The sequence below is a fragment of the Chrysemys picta genome, chromosome 15 (genome assembly GCF_011386835.1).
Source record: "Chrysemys picta bellii isolate R12L10 chromosome 15, ASM1138683v2, whole genome shotgun sequence".
NCBI lineage: Eukaryota > Metazoa > Chordata > Testudines > Emydidae > Chrysemys > Chrysemys picta.
The window spans coordinates 15,570,020-15,591,160 of NC_088805.1; the positions used below are offsets into that span (position 1 = coordinate 15,570,020).

General features: G+C 44.6%; 2 protein-coding genes across 2 annotated transcripts; both read left to right on the top strand.

The window, feature by feature from the left end:
* The first annotated feature begins 3,437 nt into the window (after positions 1-3,437).
* LOC101950720 (testis-specific serine/threonine-protein kinase 1-like) lies at positions 3,438-6,801 on the top strand. The gene has a single exon (XM_065568260.1). It carries the CDS (start codon positions 4,076-4,078, stop codon positions 4,919-4,921), a length of 846 nt encoding a protein of 281 aa, XP_065424332.1. The 5' UTR covers positions 3,438-4,075; the 3' UTR covers positions 4,922-6,801.
* A 6,548-nt stretch (positions 6,802-13,349) lies between these two features.
* LOC101951014 (testis-specific serine/threonine-protein kinase 1-like) lies at positions 13,350-14,444 on the top strand. The gene has a single exon (XM_005281250.2). The coding sequence runs from the start codon at positions 13,350-13,352 to the stop codon at positions 14,442-14,444; it is 1,095 nt and encodes a 364-aa protein (XP_005281307.2).
* Positions 14,445-21,141: the final 6,697 nt, after the last annotated feature.

A 21,141-nucleotide genomic window follows, 5' to 3' on the forward strand; every position in this document is an offset into this window, starting at 1 on the left:
TTTTTTTAAACAACTAACAAAATCATCCAAAGCCCAAGATTTGGTGGTGATGAGGGACTTCAACTATCCAAATATATGTTGGGAAAATAACACAGCGGGGCACAGACTATCCAATAAGTTCTTGGACTGCATTGCAGACAACTTTTTATTTCAGAAGGCTGAAAAAGCTACTGGGGGGAAGCTGTTCTAGACTTGATTTTAACAAATAGGGAGGAACTCGTTGAGAATTTGAAAGTAGAAGGCAGCTTGGGTGAAAGTGATCATGAAATCATAGAGTTTGCAATTCTAAGGAAGGATAGAAGGGAGTACAGCAAAATAGAGACAATGGATTTCAGAAAGGCGGATTTTGGTAAGCTCAGAGAGCTGATAGGTAAGGTCCCATGGGAATCAAGACTGAGAGGAAAAACAACTGAGGAGAGTTGGCAATTTTTCAAAGGGACACTATTAAGGGCCCAAAAGCAAGCTATTCTGCTGGGTAGGAAAGATAGAAAATGTGGCAAAAGACCATCTTGGCTTAACCACAAGATCTTGCATGATCTAAAAAATAAAAAGGAGTCACATAAAAAATGGAAACTAGGACAGATTACAAAGGATGAATATAGGCAAACAACACAGGAATGCAGAGGCAAGATTAGAAAGGCAAAGGCACAAAATGAGCTCAAAGTAGCTACAGGAATAAAGGGAAACAAGAAGACTTTTTATCAATATATTCAAAGCAAGAGCAAGACCAAGGACAGGGTAGGCCCACTGCTCAGTGAAGAGGGAGAAACAGTAACAGGAAACTTGGAAATGACAGAGATGCTTAATGACTTCTTTGTTTCGGTCTTCACCGAGAAGTCCGAAGGAATGCCTAACATAGTGAATGCTAATGGGAAGGGGGTAGGTTTAGCAGATAAAATAAAAAAAGAGCAAGTTAAAAATCACTTAGAAAAGTTAGATGCCTGCAAGTCACCAGGGCCTGATGAAATGCATCCTAGAATACTCAAGGAGCTAATAGAGGAGGTATCTGAGCCTCTAGCTATTATCTTTGGAAAATCATGGAAGACGGGAGAGATTCCAGAAAACTGGAAAAGGGCAAATATAGTGCCCATCTATAAAAAGGGAAATAAAAACGACCCAGGAAACTACAGACCAGTTAGTTTAACTTCTGTACCGGGGAAGGTGAACACTTGGAAGGTGGTAAGGTGATAGGGAATAGCCAGCATGGATCTGTAAAGAACAAATCGTGTCAAACCAATCTGATAGCTTTCTTTGATAGGATAATGAGTCTTGTGGATAAGGGAGAAGCGGTGGATGTGGTATACCTAGACTTTCGTAAGGCATTTGATACGGTCTCGCATGATATTCTTATCGATAAACTAGGGAAATACAATTTAGATGGGGCTACTATAAGGTGGGTGCATATCTGGCTGGCTAACTGTACTCAGAGAGTTGTTATTAATGGTTCCCAATCCTGCTGGAAATGCATAACAAGTGGGGTTCCTCAGGGGTCTGTTTTGGGACCGGCTCTGTTCAATAGCTTCATCAACTACTTAGATATTGGCATAGAAAGTACGTTTATTAAGTTTGCAGATGATACCAAACTGGGAGGGATTGAACTGCTTTGGAGGACAGGGTCATAATTCAAAATGATCTGGACAAATTGGAGAAATGGTCTGAGGTAAACAGGATGAAGTTTAACAAAGACAAATGCAAAGTGCTCCACTTAGGAAGGAACAATCAGTTTCACACATACAGAATGGGAAGAGACTGTCTAGGAAGGAGTACAGCAGAAAGGGATCTAGGGGTTATAGTGGACCACAAGCTAAATATGAGTCAACAGTGTGATGCTGTTGCAAAAAAAGCAAACATGATTCTGGGATGCATTAACAGGTGTGTTGTGAGCAAGACACGAGAAGTCATTCTTCTGCTCTACTCTGCGCTGGTTAGGCCTCAACTGGAGTATTGTGTCCAGTTCTGAGCAACGCATTTCAAGAAAGATGTGGAGAAATTGGAAAGGATCCAGAGAAGAGCAACACGAATGATTAAAGGTCTTGAGAATATGACCTATGAAGGAAGGCTGAAAGAATTGGGTTTGTTTAGTTTGGAAAAGAGAAGACTGAGAGGGGACATGATAGCAGTTTTCAGGTATCTAAAAGGGTGTCATAAGGAGGAGGGAGAAAACTTGTTCACCTTAGCCTCTAAGAATAAAACAAGAAGCAATGGGCTTAAACTGCAGCAAGGGAGGTTTAGGTTGGACATTAGGAAAAAGTTCCTAACTGTCAGGGTGGTTAAACACTGGAATAAATTGCCTAGGGAGGTTGTGGAATCTCCATCTCTGGAGATGTTTAAGAGTAGGTTAGATAAATGTCTATCAGGGATGGTCTAGACAGTATTTGGTCCTGCCATGAGGGCAGGGGACTGGACTTGATGACCTCTCGAGGTCCCTTCCAGTCCTAGAATCTATTAATCTAAAACACTACTTTATAGTGCAGGATGCTGGGGAATGAGAAAGTATGACGTGTCCAAACTGTCTTCATTCCATACAACCTGCCTCAGAAAAATCCTCCGTATCTTTTGGCCCAGAACAATCTCAAACCAAGATCCATTGACACAGTGCAGTCAAGAAGATCTGAGCACCATCATTGGCGGGAGGCAGTGGAGATGGATCGGTCATGTGCTTCGGATGGAAACGGATTCCATCACCAAAGTAGCAATAAGATGGATACCTGAAGGCAAGCGAAAACGAGGTCACCCCAAATCAACATGGTGAAGAGCTGTGGAAGCCGAGCTGAAAAACGTGGGCACAGCTGGGGAACCATTTGAAAGACTTGCCAGAAACAGACCGGAGTGGAGGAGCTTTGTCACTGCCCTAAACACCAGAGGCATAATAGGAACATGATGATGATGAATTATAGTTCACCTCTAAAAGTAAGACACCAGCTCCCTTTTGATAGCTGGCTTTTGGGTCTGCTGTTGGGATTTTTAATATATAAGACTCCACATGGACATGTTTACAAGACTTGTATCCAAAGCACATCTTGAAACACCTGTTGCAAATTCTGTAGGCCAGCTCCGAGGAATAGCTCACCTCTTTAGGAATGCGGCAGTGGGTCTGGATTTTTAGCCATGATATGAAGGTATGGAGTTCAGGGTTTACGGCACCAGACTGGAAGTCAAAAGATCTGAGTTTTCTTCTGCTCTCTACTACTTGACTTTGGGCCTCAGTTTCTCAATCAGAAAAATGGGACAATACCACCTGCCTTTGTAAAGGGCTGGTTTCATGGATTCTGCCCCCAACACGTACTGGTCTCACAACCGCCTAAACTCCCTGAAGTTTCCCCCCACTGTTCTGGGTTTGGCCAACCTTTTCCAGTGCTGGGCATCCCCAGCCACGCATAGCTGTTGTCTGTCACAAATACCTGTGATGGAGTTCCCAATATACATACTGAAGTGCTTATGTGATTGGGTCATGAACAGCAAGGAATGAGCATTGCCTTATTTTTCCCCTTACAAAACCTCTCCTTCCTATGTACAAACCTGGCATCAGTACAGCTATCCACCCTAAGGATAGTACTTTAGACCAAATTAAAGGATGGGGAGATTTTTAGGCTAGAAAATTCAAGTGTGTAGAGGCACAGAGTAGCAGGCTCAGAAGCAGGGATAAATAATACCTAAGTACTAGGCTGAGCAAATAATTGGAATGAAGCGATTTTAGTTTCAAAACCAAACAGGAGATCTTTTAAAACCAACCTCTTTCCCCTTGCAAGATAGAACAATCCTCTATTAAGGAGTTCCAGAACACGAGGTGATGTCTTTTTTCGTTGATGCATGAAACTTTATCATCCCTGTGCTTGGCTTTCACTTTATAATGCCACTGAATTATACAGTCTGTCACCACTCATGACAGCTTTGCTTTATGACCTCACCTGCTGACATCATCTATTAAACAATGCCAAGAGGTTTCAGATCAGTAACCTCCAAAGGACTCAGGCACCAGAGTCAACCATCATGCAGTGCAAAGGAATACACTGCTAGCTTATGTACAGATGAGTTGTAGGTTTCACCTTCCGAGGCACTTGTTGCTTCTGGCACCATGGATGATGCAGCAGTCCTTAAGAGGAAAGGTTACATCATGGGGAGCAATTTAGGAGAGAGCTCTTTTGCCAAAGTGAAATGCGCCTACTCTGAGCGCCTGAAATTCCACGTGGCAGTGAAGATTACAGATAGGAAAAATGTTCCTCCTGAGTTCTTGGAAAAATTTCTCCCCAGGGAATTGGAGATATTGGCAACAGTGAGCCACTGTTCTATCATCAAGATCTATGAGATCTTTGAGACATCTGGCAAAGTCTACATAGTCATGGAGCTTGGTGTACAAGGAGACTTACTGGAGTTCATCAAGAGAAACAGAGGTCTGCCTGAAGAAGTAGCACGCAAGATGTTTCGCCAGCTATCTTGTGCCGTCAAATACTGCCACGATTTGGACGTTGTCCACAGGGACCTGAAATGTGACAACATCCTCTTGGATAAAGACATGAACATCAAACTGTCTGACTTTGGCTTTTCCAAACGGTGCTTCCAGGATGAGAATGGGAAAGTGATCCTCAGTCAAACCTTCTGTGGTTCTGCTGCTTATGCTGCTCCTGAAGTGATAGAAGGTATTCCTTATCAGCCCAAAGTTTATGACATCTGGAGCCTGGGCGTCATTCTGTATGTGATGGTCAGCGGATACATGCCATACGATGACTCCAACGTTAAGAGAATGCTCCGCTTTCAGAAGGAACACCGAGTGATCTTCCCTGAGTCTTTGACACAAGAATGCAAAGATCTTATTTTCCGTATGCTGCAGCCCGATGTGTCTCACCGGCTACAAATCGAAGATGTTTTGAACCATGCTTGGGTGCAGGGGAAGCGCCAGAAGCCACACACCATGCTTGAATAATCAATCAATAAACCACTAAGCACAAACAAAGGGGAAGGCATATCTGTTTCTAGAGGCTGTCACACCGCAGAGTGCTGTAACTGCGGCTGTGATCCATGGTTTCCTTTGCTCAATGTGCCCTGTCATTCTCATGGTGAGATTTCTATCCACTTTCATATTTAGAAACCAATTCAGTTGCAGCCAGCTGCTGTGTGGAAGCTATTATTTCCTTTATTTGCCTTGCTGCTGAGGTCAACAGGAATGACAATTTCTCAAGGCACTCAGATTTTTAGCAGTAGTTGAGGTTACCTGTTCTCCCTCCAGTGAGCCAGCCAGCAATTTTAGCCTCTGCCCATCCCACTGTTACTTGACTTATTCAGTGTGTCATAAACATGCCTTGGTGCTCTATGGGCAGAGGCTCTGTGCTGCCCCAAAGAGCTGCTTACAAGTTAAGGTTGACACAGGATGATGAGAGATGGGGGCACACCAGCAGAGTAGGAAGGGGCCTCCCATAGTGACCCCCTAGGACTAGTGTCGGCAGGAGAGAGGGCTTGGTTATTGATTCCAGGGGCAGTCGTGGTAGAAAGGCCAGGAAGCTCCTCAGAGTAGCTGTTTGCCTTTCTCAGCCTCCAAATATTGTTTCTTCTTGCTTCTCCTCCTAATCATCTTCAAACAGAACCCTCTGCCAATCAGAGAGGGGCTCAGGATCCGAATCCAGGGCAGGTGGAATTTGTTCCTTTGTTGCTGGTATCTACTAGTGAAGAAGGTAATTTGTAGTCAGCCTGACCAGAAGTCATGGGAGCTGACAGCTTCTAAGTCCCTGTTCTCACTCCAACCTTGAACTTGTGATCACTTAGTGCCAGGGTTGGTGTCACAGTTCAAAGCTACTGCACCTGGTTTTCCCCTCCATGGTCCTTCTTCTGAGCCATCACCTCTCTGGGCAGAGACCCATGGCTCTCTCCCTCCTGACCCAGAGTTCATCCAGGCTTCAGAATTCCCCGCCTACACTGTGATACTCCCAGCAAGCCAAAGTGCCTAAACAGGCCAGCATCTGCGCTTTGCTCTCTCTCTTCAGAGCCTATACACAGTGTGATTGCCCACAGCTCTTTCTAAGCAAGCACATTTATTCATTACAGAGAAAACATACTAAAGCAATAAAAGAACCTACACGCATGCTAACAGGCTTACCAGAGGTTACCCCCCAATTCCAGCAGGGGTTCTGGTAGAAGTCAGTCCTTCAAATCACACCAAGGGATTTTTCTGTGTTACAAGTTCATAGCAGCTTTAGCTCAGAACTAGCTCCCCTGCCACCCCCCCGAAGCTCAGTTTTTCCTTTAGACAGCTTGGGCCTTTGATCTTGAGACTCCGGGAACTGCTAATCAGTAGACAATGGTCCTCTCTTCGGGCCGTAGCTTCAAAAGGCTTGTTTTTTTCATAACTGGAGGTGGGAATTTGCATTCCCCTCCCCCTAGATACTCCCTAGGAAAAACCACTTGACACTGTTTGTCCAAAAGTCTATTCCTGTCTGGCACATTGTCCCACGATAATACATACACCATTCGTTTACTAAAATGGACCCAAAGAGATTCAATGAGATTTTGCAGGTACTTGCTATATCTGTCACAGCTGGCCCTACACAGGGTTTCTGTCACGCCCAGTCTGGTGAAAACTGTTAATAGCCATGCCAGCTAGGATTTTTTTGCCCCTGCCAGTGCCTAAGCTGACATCAGTTCAGTACAGGATGTTCAGTTTTGTTTCAATGTGGACAGAATCCTCTAATCAGGTTTGTGTTGTAAATTTGGTCAGTGTTCCTCCCTTCCCAGCTGTATGAAATGGGACATCCCAGAATGCATTGCTGCACATGCTGCTGATTCCGTTGGGTTTGTGTCCTATGGGTGCTCTATCCCCTGCTGAGGCACTATGGGATAGCTGTCCCAATTTTCCTAGAGTGCACTATTACAAACACTACTAGGTGGCACGGAAGGTGAGGAAAGACACACAAACTCAGCTGTGATGGCAGGAAAGCTGCCATTTGACACAATCTGCACCGCACAAGTTGTAACTGGTCAAGGGGTTTGTACCACTCACCAGTTACAAAATCATGGGGAAGAAATGTACAGACAGGAGTTATATAGCTTTCCATTGGTCTCTTTCCCTTCCTAGTGAGGCATGGTTTGCTCAGGACTCTGCCTCCAGCTGTGTAGTGCAGTGCAGTGAGACCCAGGTCCAGCAATTGTAAGCCCAGGTTTAGAGTGAAGTGTGGACACTTAGGGCTGGTCTACACTGGGGGGGGGGGTCGATCTAAGATATGCAATTTCAGCTATGCTATTCGCGTAGCTGAAGTCGAAGTATCTTAGTTCGACTTACCTGGCCGTCCTCATGGCGGCAAGTCGACTGCCACGGCTCCCGCATCAACTCCGCTTACTCCTCCTGCCGAGGTGGAGTACAGGCGTCAATTTGGGAATCGATTTATCGTGTCTAGACGAGACACGTTAAATCGATACCCGATAGATCGATTACTACCCGCCAATCCGGCGGATAGTGTAGATGTGGCCTTAAGCACAGGCCTGGAAACACTGAGTCCACAAGCCCAGGACCCACAGACCCACATTTACAATGCAGTGTAGATATACCCTAAGGGGGCCACTTAAACTGCCACCAGAACTGGAGCCACAACATCAGAGGGGAGTCACCCAAGTGGAAAAGAAGACCAAAAAGGCAGCCACTGCTAGAAAAGGAGGGAAAGAGGCGGCTCCTGGGGGGAGGAGGGAGGAATGTGTCAATTTCTTTGTAACTTGCTCACTTGTAATATACAGCATGAAAGAATAACAATCGTCACTCTGTTGACAATATGCATTTTTTTCTCCTTCTGATATTTCGGCAAAGAGCCATGATCGCCCCATGCAGCTGGGCGGAAGACAGAGTAGGACGGAGGCTTGCAGAGGGACAGGATAAAGGTCTGAAGAAGCCATTGATTTACTTTCAGATTTTAAAAAATGCTCTCTCCGAACCTCGTGAAGCAACACGACTGAACAACCAAATATTATCAAGCGGCACTTTGCTGGGAATGCGTTCCTGGAAGATAGCTTGAGTATATTGGTCGTGTATCAGTGGTCAGCTTGTCTCAACGGTAGAGGTGGGAGGAGTCTAGTCTTGCTATATCCTTCCCAAGGCATTCTTTGTTAATACTCCACACTCGGCGCAATCTGGTCCATTGCAAAGACAAACTGATGCTGCTGAAGTATTTTTACAATGCCCAGTGATATGTCACCTCTGGCAGGGATGATTTAGCAAAGTCCACCCGAGGCAGGAAAATCATCCCCACTTCCCTGTAATCTAGTGATGGATTTTTTTAACATGAGCCTCCCTGCCGTGTGCTGCTGCTAAAATATTTATCTTCGTTAATAACAATGGTCTCAAAAGCCCTGTTTAATTCGGCTTTGACATTTTACCCAAATGCACAAAGATTTGTGCTGTCTAATAAATACACACCATAGACTTTGTGTGCATTGTGCATTCAGTGGACTCTGCATTGTCCCCAACTCACTGTAGTTTAAGATCAAGTCACTCATTGCTGGCCCCATTTAGTGTCTGATGTAATTCTTAGGAGGCTGGAACGCCAAGATATTTTCAAACATTTGTTATAAGCTACTTTAATTGGCCGGTTTAATTTAATGCCAGATTCTGCATCCACAACCAAGCCACATATTGGAGACAGGGCTTTACCCATTCATAAAACTGGGTGTACTGTCACTAACGTAAAGATTTCATTATTCCAGAGTGCCAGAAAATCTTTCCAATTATTTTATATTAGAATCCCAATACATATTTTAGCAATGTCAGAATTAAGCTAAAATACATGCATTCAGCTTATGAAACAAGCAGAAAATGTTGTGCATACATTGTATACACAATCTGTAACTAGCTAACAATGCCCAGAAAAACTGTCAGTCAATGCAAGCATTTCATTTAAATATTGGCCACTCTAAGTTTTACAGGTTCTTGGCCTCCCTTTTTGGCTGTTACTGTTTTGTAGTTCTTGCCCAATTGTGCATTGATTTCACTGTTTATACATTTTAGGCTGGTCTTGCTGTGTAATGTATGAAAAGTTCATAAGTGAATGATCAAAGTCTTCCTTGAACTATGAGGTAAATGACTGTAAAGTATTCATGTGTGCTAGACTCATGATATTAAAGAAAATGTGATGTCTCTCTGTGGTAAAGTATTACATGTGGGTGTGCATGTGTAAGATACTTTAGGTAAGTAATTCATTTTTTTAGCATGCACCTTTTTCTGTGTAGGCCTAGCCTGAAAAGATGCTGAGCGATTGAAAATCCCACTGATTTCAAATGGAATTTGCAGGTACTCAGCAAACTCTGGGGATCAGCCCTTATGTGCTTGGTTCTGCATAAACCTCCCCACACTTTTAAACAGTAGATAGATGGGGAAGCAACAGGAACTGTTCAGCATATCAGCTTTAATGGGCAATGTTTGCAGGAGGGCACTTGCTTAGAGACTTGTTCACACAAGGCTACCCCTCTTCCTTCCCCCACCCCCCACATACAGTTATTACCCTACAGAAACTCCTCACATAGGCCAGAAGAAGAGAGTCACCGAAGTCAATGGCAGTTGCGAGTACTCAGTATCTCGCAGGATTAGGCTGCGACATTCCCCTCTGGTGTTATCTGGACCGGTGATCTGCTAGGTCACTCCAATCCTTGACTCTGGGAGCCAGTCTTACCCTGCTCTGGTGTGAGAACCCCCACTCCTGGGCTGTTCATGCACAGCCTCTGGCAAGTAAGCTGCTCCTTGGATTGTTCAACCGAAGGCCACTAGCCAATATCTCCGGTCCCAGACACAATCCTAGGAACCTCCGTCTTGCAGTGTCCCGTTATGCCCACTGGATGCTGCAAGATTATATGAGTTCGTCAATTTAACAAAGAAATTGATATGCATCAGGCTTGTTATCCCAAGGGGAGTTACTGTAGATGTCGGTGGAAGAAAGAGGAAGAGCATAGCAAACGTCTCTCCCTTTTATCATGTCCTTTCTTCCCTCTTGGCTTTGCCCCCCTTCAGAGTCAGGTGAGCATGACCTCATTGCAGTTCCAAACTGACCAAAAGAAGGGGGGTGACTCACTCGAGAGTCCAACAGATCCTTTGTTGTTGCCTAGGCCAGTGTCCTTTGTTCCTGTGAGGCTGGGCTGGGTTTGTCCCATACATGCCCTGATGAGGTGTAAACTGCCCCTCTGCTCTTGGACAGCCTTTGCCTGGGCTTGCTTTAAGCCATGAGGACACATTCTCAGCCTCATAACTATATACGTGAAATTACAACCTATAACAAACATTGCTATAACATTATTATAACAACAGTGCTCTCAGTGCATCATGAGCCTTCCGAAGACACCCAACATGCCAAACTTTGCATTAGATACCACGCAATCACATTATAAGGATGAACATGGGGGTGGCTGCGTGTTCCCCCGAGGTACAGAATGTCACATAGGCCCATAGATCATTTTAAATGGTGGAATCTGGAAATTTCCAATGTTCAGAAGCGTTTTTTCCCAGCTGAATCAGCTCCCATCAACATGCTGAGGTTTTGGCATGTTAGATGCTGACTACAGGATAGAGAGCCAAACAGGGATAACAAAGGATGCTTATCGCTCTGTTTTCCATATTTTTTTCCGTACCATCCTGTGATGAGATTATGAGGTCATAATCTAATTCATTGTTAAATCAGAGGCATGGTCTGAAAAATCAGCCACAGCTGATAGAATGATCAGCAATGTCATACGGCGCAAGGTATTGCCTAGTTAAAGAGCTAATACAGAATCTGCACAGAGAAGAGTCACTATGTCTGGATTTTTTTTTTCTTGATTCAGACAAAAGACTGGTCTAGATCAGAGGTTCTCAACTTTTTTCTTTCTGAGGCCCCAACCCCGTTATAAAAACTCCACAGCCCATCTGTGCCACAACAACTGTTTTTCTGCATATAAAAGGCTGGGCCAGCGTTAGGGGGTAGCAAGAAGGGCAATTGCCCAGGGCCCCACACCACACAGGGCCCTGTGAAGCTAATTTGCTCAGGTTTCAGCTTCAGCCCTGGGTGGCGGGGCTTGGAACCCCGGGCTTCAGCCCCATGCAGTGGGGCTTCAGCTTTCTGCCCTGGGCCACAGCAAGTCTAATACCAACTTTGCTTGGTGGACCCCCTTAAATCTCAGGGCCCCAGACCCCTGGTTGAGAACCACTGGTCTAGAAGGCTAGATCCAAGGAAGGCTCGGGAGAATACTAAACCATCCCCTAAACTGATCAGGCAGCGTGAACAGGAGTCAAGCAATGGACAGGAACAAAAGTGAATCACTTGACTAGAAAAGATGGGGGGAGGCAGGGGACGAGAGAGAGCGAGAGAAGCAGAGATCAAACTAGGGGACACATGGGAGCCAGATGTGGAGTGAGAACAGGAAAGTTCAGCTCAGAAGGCCAAATAGGGACATGGCTGATCTCATGCTAAGATTCACTGATCTCTACATAACCTGTACGATTAGCCCTTCCTGTTCAATAGAATCTCGGCCTCCCTAGCAAGGTTGCACGTAACCTTCAACTCTGACATGGCTTTGCAATTTACGTTTCTTTACTCCCTCTCCGTTCTCCCTGTTGAATTAACGTACTGTATTTAAACTAAATCAGAGTTGGCGAGGGTTTGGGGAGTTATTGCTGCCATCTATTCCAAGGGGAAGTAAATGATCCTTCTGCCTATAGAGGAGGAGATCAGAGTTGGGCATCTAGACCTAATTCCAGCTTGGGGTCTCAGCCAAGGGGTCATTTCCTAGAAATTAATGTTAGCAATCTGGCTGCAGTCAGACCAGAGCATGTCCAAAGCCCAATGACTGTGGATCAGAGTTTGAAATGAAAAGATAACAGACCCCGGAAAGGTCTTTAAAATACCAAGAAAGAAGTGTTTCAAACCGCAGCTTCCTTTCTGAGCTAAGTAATCAGGGAAGTGAAAAAATCAAGCTTTTAATGGAGCTGTGTTTCAACCTAAATCCTGTTTACAATCTAAACAATGAAACCGTTCTCAAGCAACTCTATAACGGCGCTTTGCACTTTTATAGCATAGTCCCTAATATCAGAGGATCTCAACCCTCATGACAAACATCCGAGTAGTTTGGCCTCAACAACCCGCTGATATAGGAAAGTACTGTCCTCTCCAACAAGGAAGGAGGGTCCAGTGGTTCAAGTACTAGCCGTGGACACAGGAACCTAGGTTCAGTTCCCTGCTCTGACATAAACTTCTTGTGTGACTTTGTGCAAGTCACTAAGGAAAAGGAGAGGCGATGGGGGCCATAGTGGATGGATTTCTACATAGATTTTACAGAGGAGGAAAATGAGGCAGGGAGAGATTAATGAATTTGCTCAAAGTCACAAAAGAAGTCTAGAATTAGAGCCCATGCCTCTCGCTCCTGCACTTCCACCACAAGAATCATAAACCCAGGCCTGACACACGAAGCTACAACACTGTTTTTACAAGACCCGGATTCAAATACCGGTAAGATTCCATGTTCCATCCATGACCGCTGCTCAAGTCGGGACTGCATCACCTGGTCTGGATGCTTACACAGAGCACCCCTCAGACATAGCCCTCGCTGTGTTGCCAGATTAGTTTCACCACGTTATTCGTTCCTGTGTGTTGGAAAATGGGTTTACCATTCACCATTGTCTTACTAGTGACCTGCAAAGAAAAAACAAGTTGGGATTTGTTCTTGTTTTTACTTCTTTACGGCCTGAAAGTTGCTGGGGGGGATTCACGGCTTTTATATATTAGAAATAATTCTCTTGGACTTCCCATTTTTATAGGCAATACTGATCACATTCCATGCAAAGAAGCATTATCCAATCCCATATCTCATCCTGGATCTCCTATCACTATCAAAACGCTGACATGGCCAAATCTGAACGCCTTATTTTCCCTCCAAAATACACAGCTCTCCCTTCATTCTCTGTCACTGTTAACACCACCCACTTCTCCTCTTGTCCACTCAGGCTCATAACTTAAGGATCCTCTTTGACTTTTCCCTCTCCTTTGCCCCATATATCTACACTGTATCCAAATCTTGCCTTTTCTTCCTCCATAAAATATCAAGGATTCAACCTTTTTCTGTGTCTCCATACAGATAAAAATCTCTTCCAGGCCTCCTTATGTTCCCTCCCTGTCCAGCTAGTTTTGTGGGAAATAAGTCATATTTTATACATTCAGTCACCACTAATATCAGCTCTGCTTTATGACATCATGTGCCCACATCACACATAAAACAATGCTAAAGGTTCTACATCATCCAACTAAAGAGAACTAGAGTATCTCAGATGACCACCATGGAATGTACGAGAACAAGCTGTTAGCGTGTGTGATGCACAGTCAATTTCAGTTTAGAAATCTCTCGTTGCCTCTGGCACCATGGATGATGCTGCAATCCTTAAAAAGAGAGGCTATGTCTTGGGAATCAATCTGGGAGAAGGGTCATATGCTAAAGTGAAATCTGCCTACTCTGATCGACTGAAATTCAACGTGGCTGTGAAGATAATCAACAAGAAAAAAGCTCCTCGTGACTTCCTGGAAAGATTTCTCCCCAGGGAAATAGAGATTTTGGCCAAAGTGAATCATCGCGCAATTGTCAAGACCTATGAGATTTTTGAGACGTCCGATGGCAAAGTCTACATCGTGATGGAGCTTGGCGTACAAGGAGACTTACTGGAGTTCATCAAGAGCAGAGGCGCCATCTCTGAGGATGTAGCTCGCAAGATGTTTCGCCAGCTGTCTTCTGCCATCAAGTACTGCCACGATTTGGATGTAGTCCACAGGGATTTGAAATGTGAGAACCTCCTTCTAGACAAAGACTTTAATATCAAACTGTCAGACTTTGGCTTTTCCAGACGACTGACTCGAGATGAAAATGGCAAGCTTATTCTCAGTAAAACTTTCTGTGGTTCTGCTGCGTATGCAGCCCCTGAAGTGTTACAGGGCATTCCCTATGAGCCTAAGATTTATGACATATGGAGTCTGGGTGTCATTTTGTTTATAATGGTCTGTGGATCAATGCCATACGACGACTCAAACATTGGAAAAATGCTAAAGATTCAGAAAGAACACAGAGTGCACTTTCCCAAGTCCAAAAGCTTGACAGTTGAGTGCAAAGATCTTATTTACCGCATGCTGCAGCCGGACGTGGCTCGGAGGTTGCACATAGAGGAAGTTTTTAATCACATGTGGATGCAGGCTCCAAAACCCAGAGTTCCTTTGGCAACTTCATCTGTAAAAGAGGGAGAGTGTTCTCAGAATCTCAAAGAGTTGAAGTCAGAGCACAGACAGGAAATAGAACCCCTGGGGGAATCTAAGCCAAATAGACCAGATTACAAAACTGAGTTTAAAGTAGTACCCAGATTGGAAGCAGTACCGGAAACAGAGGCTGCTGTTCCCGAGGAAGAGCAAGCAGAAGTTAATGATCTTATAGATCAAATGCAAAGAACCGGGATCAAAAATGATCAAAAATAGTGATGATTAAAGGATAGCCAAGGGTAGTATTTTATCTAGCCCCCAGAGGACTAATTGACAAGACTATGAAGTGAGGAGTATGAAAAAGGACCAAAGCAGAAAGACGTAAAAAACAATTTTATGAATTCTTTTAGATATCTATATTGGTAGCGACATGGCTGAACAATCCATCAATAAATCACTACATTCATAACAAAAGTGTAAATGTAAGGAAAGGAGTAATTTTTTTTCTCCTAGTCAGATCTGGCTGTAGAATGGTGTAGACACTGCTACAATGCATGGCTTCTTTTGCTACATGTCTCCTGTCACTGTGAAGCTGTTATGAGATCTGTCATCATCTTGATATTTGGGAACGCACTGAGCTGTAACCAGCCTCTGACAGCCTGTTCCCTGAAGCAGTAGAACAAAAAGTGATTGTCTCCTTCCATTAATCGTATCTTTGAGCTAGTTCTCAGTGCCAATTCCTGAAGTCATCTGAAAATGCACAGTTGAACTTGGAAAGACCTCAGGCTTCTAAGCAAGTCAGCATTGCCAGTTCTCCCCACATGGATGAATTCAGGCTTAACAAGACCTAGGTCCACCAAAACACTATGGGGCTCCAACTGTGCTTACGCAGCTCCAATGCAGGCAGGAGCATAAAGGTACATTTTGACACAGACTTGCGTCTCTCTGCTATAGCTCCGTGAACCCTGCGGGGTTTCATTTTTGATGGTGTCCATCAAATCAGCTCTGTTGTTCAGTTCACGGGGGGTTGGAAGGAAAACACCCCCTGCATGTTCTGATGGAGGCTTGGCTTTGCAAAGACAAACTTCTATCTGAATAGCCACTCCCTACCAAGCTCTGGAATGGCCCCTTGTGAGCACCTCAAGGGCACCTCTTTTCTCCCACCTCTTTCTGTCCTGGGGGCTGCGGTTTGTACCATCAGTGTAATGTAGGGGGGGGAAAAACCAAGGTCGAATTCTGCAATTTACAAAACAATTGCACTGGAGTGTCCCTTTGGGCTGAAGAATCAAAGGTTGCCTGGTCTATATGGACAGCAGCACAAGTAGCTGCAGCCTCCCTACCCCAACTCTGCCTATTCCTGGCAGCCCTGACTGTCGCCCCAGGTCTATAGAACCAGCCAAGGGATTTGTTTTGATTGATTTTGCAGAATTCCAACATTTATTTGGTCCTGAACGTCGGCCTCTTCATTAGAATTATTCTGCCAAGTTTCCTAGTTCGGTGCAAAGCTGTTCCCATGTCAGGCTTGTCCCATAAAGCTGTAAGGATGCAGCAAGTCTTGCTTCACACAGGATCTCACACTAGCCTAATTATTTTAACGTAATGTCACCTAAGGGGTTTCCTGGCAAAGTGGGTTAATGCTCCAATCTCATCTCTGGGGACCCAGATGCCCAGCCTGATTAAGGCAAGCCTAAAGAAGTCAGATGGGTTCGCTGTAGGTTTGACTATCCACCCCACCGAAGCATTAATACAAGGTCTTCTAGTACTGGTTCCCCTTTAAAGATTTCAGGTGGAAGTACTGTACAGTGTGGATGTGGTTTTGTCGACATTGGCACTAGGGTCCCAAGCACATATTAAAAGGGCTGACATCATTCCAGAGGGATGTCTCTGAGCAAAGCAATGCCGGTGAAACATGGACAACATACTGCACTAGATCACTGCCTCACTTTCATAAGAATGAAGAACTCCCCAAAGCCCTTAAAAAGAGTGTGGGGTGAGGAGGAGGAAGGCGGCAAGTTAGAAGCACTGATGCCTTTCCAATGTCCAGAAGAGCACATTAGAGATAGCAGTGATGTGCCCCCAGACTCCAGCACATAGGCCCATTACTGCTCTGTCTCGCTCTATCTTCTATGGATCTTAGACATTTTTCTGTTTCTCGACAAACTACCGGATTATGCCAGGGTTAGCCAGGACCTGCACTCAGCTTGGACCCTTGGCTTTTAAGTACGGTCATCCCTCATGCTGGTAACTTCTCCCTCTTACAAAAGCAGCTCAGACTGTACCAAAACCAACCATTCTAATGATCAGATCCTCTCCAGCGTTCCTTTGGCTTCCCCAGAGATCAACCTGATTGCAACCTACATATTAACCTACATGGCGCTTTACATCTTCTGAGAGCTTGTACAGACGTTAATTCATTTGCACAACATCCCTGTGCAGCAGCCAAGCAAAATCACCCCCACTTTGCAGGTGGGTCAGCTGAGGCATGAAAACCTGAAGGTAATCACCCTGGGTCATACAGCAAGTCAGTGGCAGAGGTGAGATTAGAAATCGGATTTGCCTGGCTCCTAATCCCAAATACAAGACACTAGCTCAAAATGCCTTCAGCTCCAGGGGCAGCCCACCACAGAACTAGTCTATTGAACAGATTTCTCTCTGGTTACAGAGCCTGGCTCTGTAGAAATGTTGGCACAGCTGGGGAACGGCGTTCTGCTGCTCTCCGACGCCCTTGTCATGTGTGATATTGGCAACCGCACCTTTGTATTAATATAGATCTTATCTGGTCTATCCTCCAGTGAGCTGCTTCAGACCTCTGTATCCACTGGCTTTCTACACATCTTCACTGGAACATGTTTTACACCTACATACAGCCCCTTGGCAGTCAACATTCAGGGAGTCATTAATGGCCCTAGCTTAGTCAATGACTCCCAGCCCCTATTTCAGTTCCTCTGACATTGCAGCAGCCAACCATAGGGCTTTGCCTACTCTGTTTTGGGTCAGACACAGTGTGATCGCTACCTGCCACTGTGTATTGGCTCCAGGCAGTACCCTCACCTACGCCCTTTCAGATATCACAGGCTCCTACTACTGCATTGTCGAAAGCTCTGCAGAGACTAAGGTTTAGAAGATGAACGATTACTGTGAGATGAACACAGACAAAACAGAACCGTTGCTGATGACCCCTTCCCAGCACAGCTGGTCACTGTCTTCTCCTAAGAGATCTAAACTGTGTAATATTGGAGGGACCTGGGAGGCTGTATTGATCGGGCAGTAAAGAAATGATGGTTCATTACCTGTAACTGGAGTTCTTTGAGGTGATCTTTACACATTCACACTCCTGGGAGGCACTGGCAGGTCCAGTTCAGACATGGAACGTTTTCATAGCAGTGGCCATTGGAACACACACATGACCCTCCCCTCTCCATTCCTGAACGTTCGGAGGGTGAAGCTGTAAAGGAGGGGTGGGGGTGGAGTCCTCTGATGCCTCAATTCCTTCCACCACCTCCTCCAAGTCAAGTTCTAGGAGGACTTAAAGGAAGGGATGAAGATGGGTTGGAAGTGCGACTATGCAGGGTCTAGCTCCAAGAAGTCCAGGTACAGGTAAGGCAGGTTTACACTACAGACCTATATCGGCATAACTGTGTCACTCGGGGTGAGAAAAATCCACACTTCTGAATGCTGTAGTTGTACCAAGCTCACCCCCCCACCATGTAGACAGTACTAGGTCTCCAACATAGCTAATCCACCTCCCCAAGAGGCGGTAGCTATGGGGATGGGAGAAGCTCTCCTGTCAGCATAGGAGAGTCTACACTAAAGCGCTACAGCAGCGCTGTACACAAAGACAAGCCCTAAGTAACCTTCATTTCTTCAAGTGTCTGCTGCATATTCCCATTCCTGGGGTAGTTTGGCAAACAGTACCCCATAAATGGAAGGTGAGATTCGGAGTCCTACTGACTGGGAATTGAGGTAGTGCTCTACCAAACTGAGCAGCCGATGTAGATTCTAGCTCTAGGGAGTAGTGCTTTGTAAATGTACGTACAGCGCTCCAAGCAACAACCCTACAGATTTCTGCAATAGCAATACATCTATACCATGCTATAATGGAGGTAGCCATTGCTCAGGTAGAGTGTGACCTAATGCCTATGCAGGGTGCAATAGATGCTAGTTTACACATTCCGCTGTGCATTAACTGACACTAGTGAACATCTGTGAAGCGACAGCATGACCTTTATGTCTGCACATGAAATAAAGAGACTAGAAAACTTACAAAATCCTTTACTTCTGTTTAAATCTGTTTGTTCAGTTTTAGAAATGTTATTCCATGAGATAAAATGAACAAGGAAATGCTTATAATGTTGCGTCTAAAATACATTCTATTTGCTGTAGCATAAAAACGCTCTCAACACCCAAAGAACACAGCTTTGACTCACCTGTGTGAGCATGAAATCTAGGGAGAAATAAATACTGGCAGCTTTATCACTCGGTTAACGTGAAAATCACGTACCACTTTGGGGAGGAATCTAGGGTTTGGGTAGATCACCACCTTATCCTTGTGAAAGATGGTGAATGGAAACTCAGCCATGAAGACACATAGTTTACTCATGCCCCTGGCAATTTGCCACTGTAATTCCAAGCGCTACTGATTAAAACACCTTTCTACTGATTGAATCCATCTTCTTTCCCTCCCAATCAGAAAGTCTGGAGTGTGATTGTCCTCCTCTGGATCTTTGGACAGCTACTGCCACAACCAGAGAGCTAAGGTAGGGTGCATGTGAATGAATGAAAACCCTTTGTAGGATAAATGATATCACGTGTCAGTATTTTTTGAGGTAGCCTGACATGATGAAAGAGTAGACCACACTGCCTTCACAGGGTGCAGTAGTCCATGGAAGGGTAATCTTGATGGAGAACCAGAATGGAAGGTTTCTTCCAGAGTGATCAGTGTCGTCACCCTACAGTTCCAGAACTTATGGACAGAAAAGCATCCTCAGAAGGAGAGGAAGCCAAAGCAATCCCAACATTTGCAACTGGGGGAAAATTCAGCATCGAGTTCTGGCTCCAACTCTTGATATTCTTCCTGAGCTGCAGGCCACTCGTCGTCTTCTGACAGAGCGTGAGGGACTATGTGGAGAATGCTCCCTGAAAGCACGTGATATTGACAGAGCTGGGAATCTTGAAACTTTTCTGGACCCCTAGTAGGGCAGGAATTCCTGCACTCTGAGAATGTGGATTATTTCTGTAGTGCCTAGATGAGAGCTAATAGGGCCATCCAGGCCAGGGAAGTACCTGCCAATCATGACAGTTTGTTGAACTGTTGGCTGCATGACTGGTGTGAAGCTGAAGGGTCCGGTTTTGTGGAACACTGGGCCATATTCAAGAGCAAGAGGGGTCTGTGTGAACAGGACAATCTGCATCTCACAGTTAGTGGGGGCTAATCTTGGTTGGAGGCTAGCTGGACCAGCCAGGAGGACATTAAACTAGCAACACACAGGGAGGGAGCTAAGAAGGCAAACGTAGTACAAACTCAAACGCAGCTTGTCACGAACAAATTGAACCTATGTGGCAAAGAAAATTGCATAAAGAAGAAAATTTTCAGTTGCTTATATAGCAATGTTAGGGGGTCTGGGTGCCAAGCAAGAAGAATTGGAATTTTCAGTGATGTAGAAAAAAAAATGATCTATTTTGGCTTTCTTGAAACCTGGTTGGATAATTCAATGATTGGAATGTTAAAATTAGTGGTTATAAACTGCCTAGGAAACATAGAGGGGTAAGAGAGATGCACACTCTACATTAGAGACACCATCACTTGTTTAGAGCTGTTGATAACTCAGAACTACAATAGAAAAGCCCAGGAGATAGTACTAGTGGGAGTCGTCACAGACCGCTGAATCAAACTAGAAAATAGGATGAGTGACTCCTTAAGCACCTATCTGCAATGTGTGTGGGGGGGAAATTGTTTTCTGGGGGATGTCAATTTGGGAGACATAGGCTGGAGGGCTGCTTAAGGCAGAAATAAATCATCATATATAATTTTAAAACACACAAAGTATTGTGCCCAACATGCGGTAACTGTTTTGGACCGCTTTATGACTGAGCAAGATGAATTAATCACTAAAAGAAGTTGTTGGTTGACTAGGAATGAGTGATCCTGACCTAATTACATTCAATACAGGCAAACAGAGGACAGTCCCAACCAGTAATAAATATATTTGGTGCTTCAAAATGGACAATTCCCAAATATGAGGAAAATTATGAGCAGAATTGATGGGGAGAAAAAAATTAGACTGAAAAACATGAATGAAAATGAACTTAAGAACATAAGAACAGTCATACTGGGTCATACCAAAGGTCCATCTAGTCCAGTATCCTGTCTTCCGACAGTGGCCAATGTCAGGTGCCCCAGAGGGAATGAACAGAATGGGTAATCAATCATGAACATCATAATAGCCATTGATGGACCTATCCTCCATGAACTTACCTTTTTTTAAACCCTCTTATAGTCTTGGCCTTCACAACATCCTCTGGCAAGGAGTTCCAGAGGATGATTGTGCGTTGTGTGAAAAAATACTCCCTTTTGTTTGTTTTAAACCTATTAATTTCATTTGGTGACTCCTAGTTCTTGTGTTATGAGAAGGGGTAAATAACAGTTCCTTATTTACTTTCTCCACACCAGTCATGAGTTTATAGACCTCAATCATATCCCCCCCTTAGTCATCTCTTTTCCAAGATGAAAAGTCCCAGTCTTATTAATCTCTCTTCATATGGCAGCTGTTCTATGCGTCTAATCATTTTTGTTGCCTTTTTCTGAACCTTTTCCAATTCTAATATATCTTTTTTAAAATGGGGCGACTGCCTCTGTACTCTGTATTCAAGATGTGGGCGTACCATAGTTCTACACGGAGGCAATATGATATTTTCTGTCTGATCTATCCCTTTCCTAATGATTCCCAACATTCTGTTCGCTTTTTTGACTGCT

Coding starts and splice junctions, on each gene's coding strand:
- LOC101950720 (XM_065568260.1), top strand. CDS start 4,076: ATGGATGATGCAGCAGTCCTTAAGAGGAAAGGTTACATCATGGGGAGC.
- LOC101951014 (XM_005281250.2), top strand. CDS start 13,350: ATGGATGATGCTGCAATCCTTAAAAAGAGAGGCTATGTCTTGGGAATC.